We start from the raw sequence: 19,170 nt of genomic DNA, 5'->3' as shown, positions 1-19,170 counted from the left end.
GTTCTGGATGCGCGCCAACTGTTTTGCTAGATTCACAGCGCACATACGATATCATAACCAGTCCTTGTACTGCACGAAGATTCGTTTTGCTTCAACACAAACAAATTGGAAAATATACACGCCGACTATCCATTTTATACTTATTTTGCTATGAGTGATGATTTAGTATCTCGTAATTGAATTAGTTGTTGTTGTTGTAGGATTTAACGCCATTTTTCAGCACACGATAGGCTATACATGGCGGCCAGTATTAATGGTGGAGGAAGTACCTGGGAAAACCCCGGAAAGAACCACCGACCCACGAGAAGCTACTGGCAAGCTTTCTCACCTACCAAATGTAATTAGTAGTTAGCTATCTCTTAATTACGACGTACCTATCTCGTAATTACGACTTAGTTATCTCGTAATTACAGGGTAGGATCTTATAATCAAGAGCTAATTATCTTGTAATTACTAGTTAATATCTCGTAATTACGAGTCAGTGTACTTCTTACGAGATAGCAAAATCGTTACTACGACTTGTGATTACGAGATAGTATACTGAAAACAAGAGTCCCTCAAAGGATTACACGTTGAAGTGGGCATAAAGAATTTCAAGGAATTAAAGATAAGAATGTTTTTTATTTGAACTGTCGAGAGTTGAAAACATCTCTGATATTCTTCAGCGATAACAAGGTTTTCAAATTAGCTGCTGTGAAACACATATTGGATGCCATGTTGGTACAATTTTCATATAGGCCAAAGTAGATACAGTAGTGTTAGAAGTCTTTTGGTGAAAACCCCATGTAATAATGGCCATCGATAAAGCGGGAGCAATGACAAGAACAATTTTAAGACAGTCGACGTAGCACCATATTGGATGCACGACAGCCATGATTTTCATCTAGAACCTACTAGATGTCAAAGGAAGTGCATTGCTGAAAACAACATGTTGATATAGCCTTTCATTTGGTGAGGAAAACATAACAATAGTTCAAGATATGACTTTATAGCAAGACTTTCAATATGGCTGCTGTGGCGGTCATTTTAGGTATCAGATCTGCAGCTTTTTTAGGTTAAGATCAACTGGACATCATAACAGATCGTCTACTGATAACACACGTCAATATGACTTTGTGTTCAAGTAGAGTTGTGATAGCAATATATTTCAGATGGCTGCCGTGGTGGCCATATGGGATTTCAGATCAGCACCATTTTTATCTAGGACGCCCTTGACATCATACGAAGTCTTTTAGTCAAACCTCATATTGATACAACCTTCCATATATAAGGAGTAGCGATAACAAGATGTTCAAGATGGCTGCTACACCGGAGGTCAAATTGACACAATCTTCACTGAGTATTAACATAATATCATGAGAAGACTTTTAGTGAAAACGACATGTTGATATTACCAGGGGCAATCATCCGCTACGCTTATTTAACACCCGTGTCTGCCTCTGCTGGTATATCCTCGTTTTTCACGAGGAGGCTTAAACAAAAATACGTTATCAACAACACAATGTAACAATTCTTCCACCATAATGAAAGTGCAGTTTTTATAAATCGACAAGTGACTGTGCGTGGAAGAGAAACTATGATTTGCTCATTCAAACAGCGTGAAATATGTTGGGTCACAATGGCGAGTCATATTTACTTGCGCTTGCAGCGATTGCATAAGCAGGTTTATGCATATTCATGAGAAACGAGAAAATCTACGCAAAAGCGACTACGGGTGATAAAGGAGCGTATCATAGTGGATTATCACCCGTAACTTGTGACGATGGTTTTCAGATTCGAATTGAAAACGAAAAACACAACAACAAAAAACTTCACGTGGATAACCAAACGTTATACTTACTGTTATGATCGGCTTGTTTTATCATGTCTGCGACATCCTTCTCTGTTGGTGATTTGCCCAAGGCCCGCATAACCGTGCCCAGTTCTCTTGCGCAAATCACGCCGTCCCTGTTTTTGTCAAACATATCGAATGCCTCACGGTACTCTGAAGAAAAAAAAATATTTACATGCACGCGTTTAAGATATTAATTGTTTCTTCATTAGCTTGTGCTAACCCCACGAAGAATATATATATATATATATATATATATATATATATATATATATATATATATATATATATATATATATATATATATATAATATTTTACAAATATACACCAGACAGAACGGAAAGTGTTATCCCTGGATTCTATAGAATAATGCTTGATAATAGTAGGCAGAATTAATATTTTAATACAAATGATACTATCATACAGGTTAGAGCATTTTTAATTCGATACTTGCGGAGATTCGAACCCAAGTCCGCGGGTAAATAGCACTAATAACCTTGCCTGCACACACGAGCCCATATTCCCTCACGACTAAGCACACATCACCAAAAAATGATGTTATTCAGTCGGTGTTATATGCACTCGTGTGTAAGCAGACACACTCACATGTCGACCTAGTAATTAATTCTCATGTATCTACACAGTCATTCCGGATTCCTATGAAAGAAATCAAGGTATATAGAACTAATTATAGAGAATTATAAATATACACCAGACAGGACGGAAAGTGCTATCCCTGGATTCTATATATAATAGTTCCAGCTGGTCACTACTCTAGTACAACGCTCCCTCCAAATGATTGTTGTGTTATGATTTAAATATTTTCTTAAGCAAACTGAATAAAGTAAATAATTCTTCATTTCCGGGTAAAGATGACCACTGGTCCCATGTATCGTCCATACGGTCAAACGACCACCATGAAGACTGCTAATAAATTACAGGCTCCGTAGAATTCGAACATTCTTGTAAAGTTTGATGCTCTAATCTATCAGTCTGAAATATGAGCAGACCTTGTTTTACTTATAAGGTATGACAAAGTGGTATATTGGTATATTGGTAATTAATCTCCATGAGTCTTCTTTTCAAATGATGACATTGGATGTTCCAATCATCTTTGTCGGCATTCATATTGTAAAAGAGGGTTTAAACTGAAAAGAAAGACAGGTAATGTCATAAAACTAATGTTATCACATTCTGCAACTCGGCTGTGCTCTTTACCATGTTTAACATACTTGCAGTGTAATCAGAGAGACTGCAGAGAAAGCAAACGATACGAACACAAAATGTGGACTAATTTGGCTAAGAATTCGGCATGACAATAATGCCAATTATCCTGGCACTGGATGTGTACATGGAACTCACCGTACTGTTTTGTACTATTCCCAGCTACCATCATAACTTTCATAAGATACTTCCTGGCACTCAAATAAAAAAACACACGCCATGTGCTTACCTAATTCAGATATATCAATATGTGCGTCTGACTAAAATGATAAATAAAAAACAAATTAAAAAAATGAAGAACGCAAGAGTAAAATAAAAATATATAAAAATGAAGAATACAACAGTAAAAAAACCAAAAATAACAAAATGAAGACCGCAACAGTAAAAAAGCAAATAATAAAAAAATGAAGACCGCAACAGTAAAAAAATGTATAGATGAAAAGATGCATCTTCTGCAAGGCCAAAAAGATATCCCAAACACCCTTAGTAAATGGGAATCCTCAAACACCCTTAGTGAATGGGAATCCCCAAACACCCTTAGTAAATGGAAATATTCCAAAACACCCTTAGTAAATGGGAATATCTTCGTCCTACAGAAGACAATATACCATCATTGTCGGAATGGTCAGCAAAAAGCCTATAATGACATTAGGACTGATCTTTTCAGACATCTTGAAACTGATAACAACTTCTTCATCGAAAATTTAGTTCCATTGTATCAGAACATGCGGTCTGTTTTTTTCCAACTAGACCAAAGGAGTCGTATGTGAAAACAAAACAACATGCTGGCTGGGCTAAAGAATGCGATAAGGCAGAATATAAATGAAAAGTCTAATGTCCACGACGTTTTCGATTCTCAAAAACTGAAGTTGATACCAAGTCATACAGGGGGTATAAATCAAGATTTAAATCTACTACTGCACCCAAGAAAAGACACATACGAGATTCCCAAGTAAACTAAATCCAGCGAGACAAATCCTCGAACGTTGCGGTATTTTACAAACAAGAAACGCTTCATTCTAACTATTATTTAGTATTTCTGTCCCCGCATACAAGTATGAATGCTACCAATTTTTAGTAAAGCACCTGTCGTAACAGTTGAAATACTATGAAAATAGTGTAAGTGAAAAATCTAATCAGCTGGAGAAGGACCACTTATATATTCCTGTTTCAGGCAAGAAGTTGAATAAGAAATAATAACAAAGATCAAACAGTTTTAATCAGTGTACGTCTGAAATAATCTTAACTTCATTAAGCGCTCCTTTTAATAAAATCTTTGAATCTGTTTATTTTCATAAGCGGTGGAGTCATTTCTTCTCTTATCTTATGTATCAGAGTGGTGACAAGAGCGACCGAAGCAACTACTGAGGTACAATCCTTACTGATACAGTTTTCAAGGTCTTTACAGACATACTGGACACATATATCATAAAGTGTGGAAGACAACATTATGACAAACGGTCACGTGCACGAAAAACCCTTGACGCACGACAACCGGTTTACTATTCAGGTTTTTATTCAAACAATATATTTCCAAACGACAAACGAGTGCGCATTAGTTATTTGGCAAGGCCACATCCTGAGTTCTATCATGTTTCCGCTTTTCAGTAATGATTTTATTACAAAGATTAAGTATGAATTCAATGCAGGCACATTTGTTTCAGAATATACTGGTGATAGTTTTTGCAATACCTTATGCTGATGATTTTGCGAACTGTACTGATACATTAGGACTACTGCATCAACAAATTAATGGTAATTAACGCTTCTGTTTTATAAAACTTGTAAGACTATTACCCTAAACCTAAAACCTAGAATGTACTGGTTTATGTTTTACCTCAAAATTGGTTGGGCTAAAATCTTAGCAGATACTATCAGCTCATGCAAAGAAAACAACAGCACGTATTTTGAGTTATTAACGACCGTTTTAATATAGATATAGGGATTTAAAAACTGCTTGCTATGGGTAATACATTTTGGGATATGAATTTTCTGTAGATACTTAAACTGGTGAAATACATTTTTAAAGCAAAGTAAAAGAGAGGATATTTCGTTTCGGATTTGGGTATGTCCGTTTAAATGAAGACGTTAATGTAAGGCAATTCTTCTCGCAATTTCTCGAGAAATAAAGGATTCAGCTCTTCAAAACTGGCCGAGTTCTGCACACAATTAACATATATATATATATATATATATATATATATATATATATATATATATATATATATATATATAGTATTATAAAACTAAATTAGAACCGGAAAAACACACATTTCATGTGGACTATCATCTTTATTTAGGATGCCACTTCCATAAGTCATAATATTATATTGCTATAAGAAACAGTTCTTATTATATCAGTTCGTTGTTTCCCCCATACAAGTTTTAATATTTCAGGAAAACAGTGAAAGAAAATTGTTGGCGATGGAAGTGTTTTTGAACTATCATACCGTGATGCTTGGTAAAAAAAAATGTATTTCGAAAATAAAATGGAACTTCTTTACACCATGACACGCATTCTATTTATTTTGTATTGTATCTTGTATTATGGGCAGGAGTCACAAAAGATCAAACTAAAAAATTCTAATTGCTAAAAAGAACAACAAGGAAATTAAATATTGTATAAACATTATTTGTGGAAAAAGCCAGAAATGGGCGCGAAGAAAAGTCACTTAACTAAGCTGCTACGTAAATATTCAAGTTAGTTGTTAAGGACCCATGTACAACTAAAATCAAAATCACGTGTGGACAATAGCGAGTACACACAAACTTGTCACTTCTATACTACTATGCAATAATGTAGACTGCGCATGCTAAAGTCTTAGCATTGTTGGCAAAACCTACAACTGCGGCAGACATTCGTTCGGAAAGTAGTTATCCAGCATTGACGAAAAAAAAACAAATTACTGAGGCACTCTTGTACCAGGCAACACACCAGAAAGTGTTAGATAATACTTGGTCAATGCAGAAAAAACTATAGGCACAAAAATCCTAAAATGTTGGGTTATAGGTGGTTCCAAACTATAAGAACAAGAAACCTAAAATGTTGGGTTATAGGTTGTTCCAAACGTATGCATACTGTACATCACAATGACACCAGTACTGTGTGATATAAGACGATGATGATGATGCTCGGTTATTCAGAAAGAAACACCATTTTCATAACATTTCTGGAATGTCACTAATTTGGTAATTGAACGGTAAAGTTTTTACTTATGCTATTGTCATGTCAGTTTCTGTCTTTTCTATTTTCGGTTCAGCAGGTTTCGGTTCTCTCTGTTAAGTCTTGATGACAATGACTACTGTTAAAAGTCCTATGTAAGTAGACCGTGACGCTAATTTGAAACTTTATCTATATCATAATACCTGTCTCCACCTTCAATGTCGTTAAACATTTGTGTTCTTATTTAAAATCTTACACTTACTCAAATACAAGGTGTAAACTTTTTAAACTCACTTCTATTTCTAATCTGTTCCGGTTGAGCTTCCTTTAATAACATTCTATTAAAATTCAGTATGTTGTAGTTTCTCTTGTTGTTTCCCTTCAGGTGATTTCATTACAGGTCAATTCTTTCAATTCTTTGGGACGCTTACCTTTTACGTTCTTAAATTCGATGTATCTCTGAATGTGTTAAGTGTAAAAATGACACTGGTTAGGCTGTTGCAATTATAAGTCTAAAACAGTATGTGCTAAAATCTCTGGAATAAGGACTAACTAATTAACAACTAAAAATATGCGAAGTGACATACTAATTTCACTAACGACGCTTTTCTCAAAATGTCATTAATTAACTGAAAGCTACTTTTTGTGTTTATATATGTATATTTTACTGAATCTTGCCCACGCAGTGCGACAAGATATTGGATTTGAAACCAAACAGTACTTAAAGCTCAAAAGAATCATACCGCATGTCATTATTTAAAAAGATACTATGACAGCGGCAGGTTGGTTACCAGATCGAAGAATAGACGGTTTGAAAAACAGCTGAATTTACGTGGAATGCAACATAGCGAGGAGACGAGAAGACTGAAAAGCAAATATAAGAATCTGAGAAAAAAAATATTGCTAGAGAAGCAGATTAAAGACATTCACAACGACCATAACAAGAACAACAAAACAAATAAGTTTCCAACTTAGTGTTAAAGAGAACAAATCTTTCAAGAAACAAACCAACGCAGAGAAATTTACAAGAGGTAACGATCAGGATCTCTACATATTTACCAAGCAGGTTGACCTGGGTGTTTAGAAAACCATTAATAATAAGCTGAAAATTTAATTCTGTATCAGTCCAGCTCGACATTGACAGAAAAAAAAACAACCAAAGATTGATATTAGTACCATTTCTTTATAAGTCTTTGTTATGACTCGGTCAGAGACCTCCCACATACGGGTCGGACGCTCCAAAGACTAGACCAACAGAGCGGCGTGGCGGTTTAGAAGGCATTCTTTGTCGTAAACTGAAAATTTACTTCTGTATTAGTCCAGCTGGACACTGATAGAGAAAAAAGCAAATGGAGAGAGAGAGAGAGAGAGAGAGAGAGAGAGTTGGATATTATACGTAGCTTTAACAAGTTTTCAGTCAAATCGCTACATTGTCTGCAGTGTGACAGTTTATTGTGTTGTCTACCACTGGGGCATCATGCCGCAGACATGTAGCATTATGTCACACCCAGTCCCATTATCCTGACCAGGCCGACAAGCCCTAACACTAACCTCTTAATTATGAGCGCTAAAGTAGATTTGTTAAAGCTGGTTTTGCTTGTAGGCTGATTTGATTAGTTCGGGTTTGTAAACTGGTTAGACTGTGCCTTTCGAAACAAATTTATTATCTGTGATAGACAACTACTCTACTAATACAATTATGGCACTGGTATTTGGCTTTTTCAATAATGTTGTGCTTTTTAGAATACCAGATTGTAAGCTCTGTCGTCAATGCTGACCTTTCAATACAAGCAACTTGTGTTTTGTTTTAGGAATACTATTTTGTAATATGAGCCATTTAGTATAGAAGTCTTGACGTTTCCAATAGTTTATAGTGCTCTTTGGAGTGACATTTGTTGTAAATAATTTCTTTTGAATTTAAATGGAGTCATTAGCGAAATAATTGTATGTGTTGGTAGCAGTGTAATTAACACAAAACTACTACAACATCTTTCAAAGACAAAATTATGTTTTCCTGCTCAGTTTTGAAATCTGAAGAAAAGAAACCCATTCGAACTGATTAGCGAATGTACTCTACATCGTCCCCCTGTATACTCTAACTCGCCACCTTTATGCCGTCCTGCTACACCAACAAATGCCTCTAACACGTCGTCTCTATATTATATATTATAACAACAGCGAATGCACTCTAATCTGTCACCGTTATAATACTATAACAACAACGAATACGCTCTAAATACTCATCTCTATGGCGGCGCTCCCCAGTTATTATGTACTTTTGAGAGAGTGACGCATGTAATGTGAAGTTGTTTGCATTTAAAACATGCACAATGGAGAGAATGTGGCATACCTCTATGCTGCATTAATGTAATGTGGATGATATTTCTTTGGATATTGTACTTTTGGAAATTGTACAAGATCTAAGCACACCGCAAACTAAAATGACTGCTCCCTTGTGCTAAAAAAATCAGTCTAAATTAGTCTAAAGTACACTATCCATAGCAGCTATTAAAATAGGGGAAATGAATTTTGCCAGGCTAGACAATACCAGCTCTTGAAAGTGCAATGAATGAATTATCAAATATATAAAATGTTAAAAAAAAGTTATCGGCTCTTTCTTTATACAACTTGCCACTGAAGTTCAGGAAGTGAAAATGACCAAGTGGAGCTAGCACTTTTTGAAAGGTGCACATATGGAGTAAAGCCAAGCTGTATACTCTATAACCCATATTACACCCATCAATCATACACTGAAATAAAGGAAATTAAAGGTTCTTTGAATTATACCTAAGATATACAAGGTCTTTTTTAAATAGCCAGTATAACCAGTGAGGAAAGCCAGGGAAATTCTTTTACTTTAAAATTCTAACCCTATGCAAAATGCGAAACTGTCGAGCGCCATCATAACAACAACAAATGCACTCTAAACCTTCACTTCTATACTACTATAGCAACAACGAATGCACTCTAAACCTTCACTTCTATACTACGATAACAACAACAAAATGCACTCTAAAGCATCACCTCAATACTACTATAACAACAACGAATACACTCTAAACATTCATTTCTATACTACTATAACAACAACAAATGTACTCTAAACCTTCACTTCTATACTACTATAGGGGGCGCTCACCAATTAATATGTACTTTAGAGAGAATGGCGTATGTAAGGTGAAGTAGTTTGCATTTAAAACATGCACAATGGAGAGAATGTTGGCATACCTATATGCTACAGTAATGTAATGTGGATGATATTTCTTTGGATATTGTACTTTTGGAAATTTTACATGATTTAAGCACATTGCTAACTAAAATGACTGCTCCCTTGTGCTAAAAAATCAGCCTGAATTAGTCTAAAGTATACTATACATAGCAGCTATTAAAATAGGGAAAATGAATTTTGCCAGACTAGACAATACCAGCTTCTGAAAGTGCAATGAATGAATTACCAAATATGTAAAATGTAAAAAAAGTTATCGGCTCTTTTTCATACAATTTACCTCTGAAGTTCAGGAAGTGAAAATGACCAAGTAGAGCTAGCACTTTTTTGAAAGGTTCACATCTGAAGTAAGGCTAAGCTGTATACTCTATAACCCATAGTACACCCATCAATCATACATCAAAATAAAGGGAATTAAAGGTTCTTTTAATTATATCTAAGATATACAAGGTCCTTTTTAAATAGCCAGTATAACCAGTGAGGAAAGCCGGGGAAATTCTTTTTCGTTAAAATCTTAACCCTATGGAAAATGCGAAACTGTGTAGCGCCACCATAACAACAACAAATGCACTCTAAACCTTCACTTCTATAAGACTATAACAACAACAAATGCACTCTAAAGCATCACCTCTATACTACTATAACAACAACGAATACACTCTAAACATTCACTTCTATACTACTATAACAACAAAAAATGCACTCTAAAGCATCACCTCTATACTACTATAACAAAAACGAACGCACTCTAAAGCATCACCTCTATACTACAATAAGAACAACGAATACACTCTAAACCTTCATATATATATACTACTATAACATCAACAAATGCACTCTAAACCTTCACTTCTATACTACTATAGCAACAACGAACGCACTCTTAATCATCACCTCTATACTTCTATAACAACAACGAATGCACTCTAAGCCTTGACTTCTATACTAATATAACAACAAATACATTCTAAAGCATCACCTTTATACTACTATAACAACAACGAACGCACTCTAAAGCATCACTTTCATGCTGTTATAACAACAACAAATGCACTCTAAACCTTGACTTCTATACTAATATAACAACTCTTAATTATCGCCTATATACTACTATAACCACAATAAACGCCCTCTAAAGCATCACCTCTATACTACTATAACAACAATAAATATGCACTCTAAACCTTGACTTTTACACTAATATAACAACAAATACACTCTAAAGCATCACCTTTATACTACTATAACAACAACGAACGCGCTCTTAATCATCACCTCTATACTACTATAACAACAACTAATATGCACTCTAAACCTTGACTTTTATACTAATATAACAACAAATACACTGTAAAGCATCACCTTTATACTAATATAACAACAACGAACGCGCTCTTAATCATCACCTCTATACTACTATAACAACAACAAATATGCACTCTAAACCTTGACTTTTATACTAATATAACAACAAATACACTCTAAAGCATCACCTTTATACTAATATAACAACAATGAACGCACTCTAAAGCATCACTTCTATACTGTTATAACAACAACAAATGCACTCTAAATCTTGACTTCTATACTAATATGACAACTCTTAATCATCGCCTCTATACTATTATAACCACAATAAATACACTCTTAAGCATCACCTCTATACTACTATAACATCTACAAATACACTCTAAACCTTCACTTCTATAATACTATAACAACAACGAACGCACTCTAAAGCATCACCTCTATACTACTATAACAACAACGAACGCACTCTAAAGCATCACCTCTATACTGCTATAACAACAACGAACGCACTCTAAAGCATCACCTCTATACTACTATAACAACAACGAACGCACTCTAAAGCATCACCTCTATATTGCTATAACAACAACGAACGCACTCTAAAGCATCACATCTATACTACTGTTACAACTGGGAGTGCAGTCTATCTCGTCACGAACGAATTCGATCTAACTCGTCACCTCTATACTTCTATTACAAAGGCGAAAGTATAAACAAAGTTACATACATGTTTTGTTCTGAGTCTGTGGAAAGAACATGTTTGACATGGCGTATGGATACGTCGATGCCGCCTGGCCAAGACGTATTCATACGCCATATCACATACTTTCTTTCCCCCGACTCGGTACAAAACACGAATGCTGGTTTGTATTTATTAGCATATCCCCTTTAAAGCTTTCTATATGTCTTTAGCTTTATTATATAAATGAAATAGAAAACGACGTGGGGTTATAAAACGATATATTCACTGCATCTTAAAATATATACGAATAGACGTCAAGGAAGGCACCTAAGTAATTCGAATTTGGGGGTGTGGAACGGAAATACGGACCGAACAGCTTTATCGAACATCACATGAAACATGTATGATTAAAATCTATTTCGTCACCTCCTTACTACTCTTTCAACTCGCGACCTCTACGCTACTATTATAATGGCGAATGTGCTACAACTCGTCACCTGTACACTACTATTGCAATGGCAAATGTGCTACAACTCGTCACCTGTACACTACTATTACAATGGCGAATGTGCTACAACTCGTCACCTGTACACTACTATTGCAATGGCGAATGTGCTACAACTCGTCACCTGTACACTACTATTGCAATGGCGAATGTGCTACAACTCGTCACCTGTACACTACTATTACAATGGCGAATGTGCTACAACTCGTCACCTGTACACTACTATTGCAATGGCAAATGTGCTACAACTCGTCACCTGTACACTACTATTACAATGGCGAATTGAGTCTAAATCGTCACCACTATATTACTCATTTTTAGGTATTAATTATTTCTCACCAGGCACGTTTAAAATTAGAATCAAGGGACAGAACCTTTGTTACAACCTTTACATAGTTTTGGCAGTAATGATAGAACCAAAAATGTAGTGAAATATCCATTGATATGAATAAAACCTGTCTATTCTTTATGTAAAAATGAGATCTGGAGAAAGAAAATATTAAAAAGATTTACTTCAGATGCAAAGATATGTATTACATACGGTGTTACATATATTTTTTATTGTTCTGAACAAATTTCAGAACTCTAAACCGGAGCATTTTCTCTAGTTATGAATATGGCGATAAACTCTTCATTGATAAACTAACGGAGCCGTTTTCTTCTTCTTAAGTATAACATTCCAACTGAGGCACAAATAGCATCTTTTGGGTGAATTTTTACCAAGTCGGGAAAAAGAGAAGATGTTTGTTTGTACTGTGGGTTTTCAATTTACAGGCGTAAACCTGTGCAAATTTAACGCATATTATTTATGATGAAAACGTCTTCCTGTTGTTTTTTTTTATAAATTTTTTTTAAAAACTTTTCTTTTAATTTATCCATAGTAACCAGTTATTGTTCGAGCAAGTATTACAATTAAATGTTACTACTTTACAAAGTACATAAGACTTTGTTAAGCTACAGAATATTTCAGGTTTAAGAATATACGTTGATGGTTGATCATCATGTAATAACAATATCTCCCAAAAAGTTAACTAAACAAGGGAGGAAACCCTTGAATGAAGCATTGCTACATGGAACACAGTATAGAGGCGAAATAAACATGGATTAGCAATAACGGACTTAGATTACGATTGTTAAGGAGGTACATTTTGAAGAATTTCATTTTCCCGCTCTTTTTTAGATTGTGATAAACCGCTAAATATTTTCTATAATACGGTATTGTGTTTACATTTAGTTGGAGATCTACAACTTCGTACTTTGGATCGGGTTAAATTTGTGAAGACAAGGAATTTCCAAAGTTTTCCTCACTAGTTATCCTGGTTATGTAAACAATTTTGTATATCTTAGGCATTGGTTAAAAAAATATTTTTTATTTCGGTGCATTTAATAATGTGCAATTTTAACTATATAATATGCATCTTGACTTTACTTCAGATGTGTACTTATAAACAAAAAACGCTAGCTCCGCAATGTGATTTTCACTTCCTGGACTTCAAAGGTACATTGTACAAAAAAGGCATTGTATAAATAACTTTAAATTTGTTATTTCGGTGCATTAAATAATGTGCAAAATGTTGGTCATAGAATGTACATCTTGAGTCTTTACTTCAAAGGTAGATTGTACAAAAATATATTTAAAAATAAACAAACGAAACCCGAGCCTATAACGTTTTCACGTTTTACATATTTTCTAATTTGGTAATTGTGCGTTCAAAAGCTGGCACAGCCTACTCTGCCAAATTCGTTTTCCCTGTTTGTATAACTGCTAACGTTAGTTTACTTTGGTCTAGTTCAGGTTGATTTTTCGAGGACAAGGGGCAGCCATTTTCATCAGATGCATGCTTAGGTGGCAGGGCGAAGTTTCGTAAATTGGCCCCTGACAAATTCGTTAACTTGAGGCTATGGTGTGACTTTTTCAGGTATTATTGTGTACTGTTTAAAGATATGGATACATTTATGAACTAGGTGATTCGGGCTTGTGTGTTTCTTGAAATTTATGACAGGCATGTACACCTTCCATAGCTACTCTGCAGTATGTTGATAGTGAAATACCAATAGTCAGCTAGGAAGAAGAGCTATCTCCCATAACAGTAAACACATGGGTCTGGAGCAAGTAGAATATCTAAAAAACGGCTTAGATGACAACTATTTTCAATTGCATCAGCCTGTTTATTACACACTGTTTTGCAGAATTGTCATCTAGGAAAAAGGCTTATGTTTGCACTGTGAGCATTACATGGTGTCAAAAATGACCGTCGGACATGAAAATCGCCGGTAGAAATTTGGGGATGGTGTGCATAAACTTCGTCTTCTATGAAGTGCCATTTTCTCTGGTCAAGTGGATACTATTCTTATGCTTTGTTTTAATATAGGTATCTAAAAATATGGACCTTTTCGACCTCACTTTCGTATTTGATTTTTTTTATGATTTTTTTTTTTATACTAGGTCGCTGATTGCGGCATTAAATTTGTACATAAAAATTGGCCCCTGCACCTTTAGATGATACAATATTTCCAGCCAGAGTACATCATAGTATTATAGAGGTATGCAAACATTCTCTCCATTGTGCATTTTGCAAATGCAAACGATTTCACTTCACCGTGCCAGAAGTACCTAATATCTAGAATCACCCAATGAGTAAACCGCTAGTTTATTATGAGAGGCGATTGAATGATGAAATGGTAATGTATTAGCTAAAGCAAGGTTTGATGGTGGATATTTAGACTGGTTTGATGGTGGATATTTAGACTGGTTTGATGGTGGATATTTAGACTGGTTTGATGGTGGATATTTGGACTGGTCTGATAGTGGATATTTAGACTAGTTTGATGGTGGATATTTAGACTGATTTGATGGTGGATATTTAGACTGATATGATGGTGGATATTTAGACTGGTTTGATGGTGGATATTTGGACTGGTTTGATGGTGGATATTTGGACTAGTTCAAATATTGTAAAAATACTTGCCTTTTATTGTTTCCTCGTCCAATTTTACATTCGCCTGAAAAACAAAAAATAATTTGTTCATTCTTTCGATGACAGTTTTCGTATATATATATATATATATATATATATATATATATATATATATATATATATATATATATATATACTACCTTCAACAGTGAATTTAGATATTTGCACTAAATGTTTTCATGAAACTGTTTGGCAGGAACACGGGAATATATACAGCACTCATATACTGCTGCCTGCTCTAACGAGGAAGAATGATTTATTATCAACCAAATATTCCTGTTTTCTGTGGTTCGTATGTTAGAATGTATGCTTCACCACTCCTGCCCTTATCCTATAATCTGTATTAAGGAACGATAGGAGAGTAAGAGAAATTGTTGACGTAGTCAGTGCTAATGATAATAAATACAGAATTCCAGTAAGTTTTTAATAATCATAAAATACCGTGTCAGATTTTAACATTGAAATAGGCATCTTAACTAATATGTAGTGTTAATTATGACGTATATATAATCAATGAGTTTCGTAAGATATTATGCGAACTGTTAACGTTTTGTCGTGAACACTGATTTTATACTAAATCGGAGATCTGACATGATCTACAGTCTAAATATTATTCTTTTACATACGTTTTCAAACTGTCTGAACTGTGATATAGCACATGTCTCTTTTTGGACTTTCTCCTAAGTAGCAAAACAAACGATCCAATTAAATCAGTTTCTTCTTATTCATTTTTGTCTCTTAAAATAAAATGATGTAAAACTTTGCAAGATCCTATCATAATTATGATTGCAAAAGTTAAAAAATCTGACTGCATGCTAGGAATGAAAACGTGTGTGTGTGTGTGTGTGTGTGTGTGTGTGTGTGTGTGTGTGTGTATGCTTTTGTATGTGTGTGTGTGTGTGTGTGTGCTAGACTTTTAATGTAGCTTTAACAATTTTTCAGTCATGTCGCTACGATGTCTGCAGTGTAGCAATGCATAGTGACGTGAGCACTGGGGCACCATGCCGTAGACATGTAGCATAATGTCTGCTGCACCAATTCACATTATCCTGACACCAGGCTGTCCAGTTCTAACACCAGCCTCTTAATGGTGAGCGCCTAGCGAGGCAGCTGCTAGTGTCATTTTTATAAGCATTTGGTTTAATTCGGCCAGGGTTCGAACCCACCACCTCTCGCATCCGAGGTGGACGCTCTAACCACTTAGGCCAAAACCCCTACCTACAGGTTTAAAAGGTTTTACTCTTAGCTAAAAATCGTGGGAATAATGTGTCCAATGGCATGCTACGCTTAGAAAGGTAGAGAACAGCGTTTATATTTTAGAGGATTTCAGTAGCGTACACTTAGTACGGTACCCTAATCATTGTTTGAGATAAATCCTAAGATAACATTTGTTTACTGATAATTAGGCCCATATAACATGAAATACGACAAATAACCGTTTACCGTAAACTAGTTAAAGCACATTTAAATAACTAAATCCAACCAAACCGTACGTTGCTTTCCTTTAGACCAGCTCCTTTATCGTCGTATTTTACGTCTATTATGGCAGGCTAGTAGACTTCTGAGACGTTAACATGTTGGCGCTCATGCACTTTATAAGTTCATGAGAGAAATTCATTCATTTCATCATTTGTTTGTTAGTCGTATTAAATAAGATCAGACTTGATAAACGTAATAGTCTTCCTACACACTGAACAGTTTCCTTTCTCGGCTAAATGCGCGGATAAACTGATTAATTCACTTTCCGTAAAACCATGATTGGAACAATGCATTAGTTCTCATGTAATAAAAGTATCTTGACTCATCATTAATTAAATTTCCCTGGCAACATTATTTCTATCAAATTCACTTTACTGCCAACCACACATTCAATTGCACTTGATATGCAGGAAAATGATAGGTCCAGGGACGTTATTTCAACTATTTTCGAGGGGGTGGAGGGGTGGGGCAAAACTTTACAGGCTTGTTAATTTTCGTATATAGGAAACAGCGATTTGACATTTTACAGCACATGCAAAGTCGGGGGGGGGGGGAGGCGGGGGGGGAGGAGGGGGGAGGTGGGGGGAGGAGGGGGAGGCGGGGGGGGCAAATGACCCCACTCGCACCTCCAAATGACGTCCCTGGATAGGTCCTTCATTTACAATACGTATGGACTAATTATTTTATTAGCGCAAATGGATCTTCCAAAGACACGGTTAAGATATCAAAGTGGAATAATTTGCAAACCCTGAATACAGTAGCTATTGGTACTGATTTTGAAGAGCTGTGTGGTTTCTGCTTGTACAATGTTATGGCGATGAACGATCGGTTACTCCTCCCCTGCCAGAGAGAGAGAGAGAGAGAGCAATGTATATTTAAGAAATATTTCAACAACAAAATAAAACATTTAAACAAGTCAATAAATCGTCAGCTCTTACTAAACTAATATTTCAGTTATGATTGCAATCATTGCCGTTTGACGAGATTTCTTGCAAATCATTTAACTAGATTAGCAGATTTGGACCATATTATCACATTTGGACTAGATCAGAGCATTTGGACTAGATTATCACATTTGGACGAGATCAGCACATTTGGACCATATTATCACATTTGGACTAGATCAGAGCATTTGGACTAGATTATCACATTTGGACTAGATATAAGCACATTTGGACTAGACTGCATATTACGTTTGTTACATAAAGAGAACCCCAAAAATACTGAAGATGTCTCACATTCCAAGCATTCAGAATATCTGGAGAAACATAATAAAACTGCATGCATTACGAAGCCACAATGTACAAAGAGAAACAAATTTTAGCATTTGCGTATGTGTGTATGTATCAGCCTTATGAGAACCTCAGCATGAAAATGGCAAAATGGTGCCACTGAAAACACGAAGTTATTCAATTGTAAACGAAAATTTAGTCAAAAGTCGACATAAAGGTCTTTTAAACATCTCTATCAGTCATCGACCGTCCTTTCCTCCAACCGACAATACACAACAGCATAAGAGTGTAAGTGAATTCTCCTTGGTGATGGGAATTAAAAATAAGTTCTCTAGCTTTTTTGCATCTATTTAATATTATGACCTCAAGATTTTTAACCATTCCTGTCATTGCTTCTAATTGTTTGGATGTAACTGAAGAGAGAAAGTTGTATTTAGCAGCGTATTCTTGATGATATTTCCTTGCCGAGAACCATGTTTCAATCGTTGTCAGCTTTATAATTATTCAGATCATCTCACAGAAACTGATGTATATATGTCTATTATCCCTGTGCAAGATGCACGTTCAACAAATATCTTCAAAACAATTGAACATGCCAATTGTTCGCTGAATCTCACAAATACAATAGTTCAGTTATATTATCGTTGGGTAGATTATATGTTGCCAATTGTAGTCTCCTTGGACATGTACTTTCCAGCAGCAATTTCGTACAACAATATCATTATGTTATTTGTGATCTTTAGTTTTAGCATAACCAGTAGAATATTCTTGCCGGCAATTAAAACATATTCACCGAGATGGTTTATACATTAATGTAAATAATCATGGGGTGGGCTAGGGGAAGGGTCGTTTAAATAGTGAAGAGATTTGGTTCTGTGTAGATGATAGAACTGAGGCACTGGAGCAGATGTATGTCTATGGGTTTACGTCTTACAAATAATGGCAAATTGTGTATTAAAAAAATACACTTCAGCAATCAGTGGTAGAAAAAAGTTGATAAGTTCCAAAAAATTAATAATAAATAGCAGCAAGCGTGCAACGTATAGCTGTGTAATTATTTCATTTTTTTTTTTACTTCAATATGCAAATATGCAGCATTAATTTAGGAGTTGGACGGTGGTAATTTTTAGTTTTGCAAGCAATTGTTAAATGTACAGCCGGTTACAAGTACCTGGCAGTATCTCAAGGTCTTGATAGAATACCGTTATGACTTGTTACTGTAACAAAACATTGAAATGCATATATTTTACCGCTTCATAACTCGGTAACATTTAATCATTTGAACTGGTTTTCACTTCTTAATATGTTGAAGATTTGGTGGTAATGTTGTATGTTTATATCCAGATTCTGTAGATACTTAAAAAACCTTTAGTTGATTTTTGTCAGTGTGTCAAATTATTTTATCTGACTGGAATGCTAAGGTTCAAACTTTAGAGAAATAAAATATGACACATATATTAAAGTAGATGTTGAAATATTGTAAACACTTTTTTAAACTATATTGACAAGTAGGAAATACTAAAATGCTCTAATACGTT

General features: G+C 35.1%; 1 protein-coding gene across 1 annotated transcript in view; it reads right to left on the bottom strand.

Moving 5' to 3' along the window:
• Positions 1-19,170, bottom strand: part of LOC149805546 (neo-calmodulin-like) — a 51,031-nt gene that overhangs the window by 21,237 nt on the left and 10,624 nt on the right. The window contains exons 2-3 of the mRNA XM_089950152.1: positions 14,913-14,946; positions 1,841-1,984 (exon numbers count right to left, since the gene is read on the bottom strand). Of these exons, the coding sequence (XP_089806278.1) occupies positions 1,841-1,984; positions 14,913-14,946 (178 nt within the window). The remainder of the gene's footprint in view (positions 1-1,840; positions 1,985-14,912; positions 14,947-19,170) is intronic.

The sequence above is a fragment of the Sinohyriopsis cumingii genome, chromosome 2 (assembly GCF_028554795.1).
Source record: "Sinohyriopsis cumingii isolate HCF-2022 chromosome 2, ASM2855479v2, whole genome shotgun sequence".
NCBI lineage: Eukaryota > Metazoa > Mollusca > Bivalvia > Unionida > Unionidae > Sinohyriopsis > Sinohyriopsis cumingii.
The sequence above is the reverse complement of the archived record's forward strand: the minus strand, read 5'-3'. Positions and strand labels throughout refer to the sequence as shown.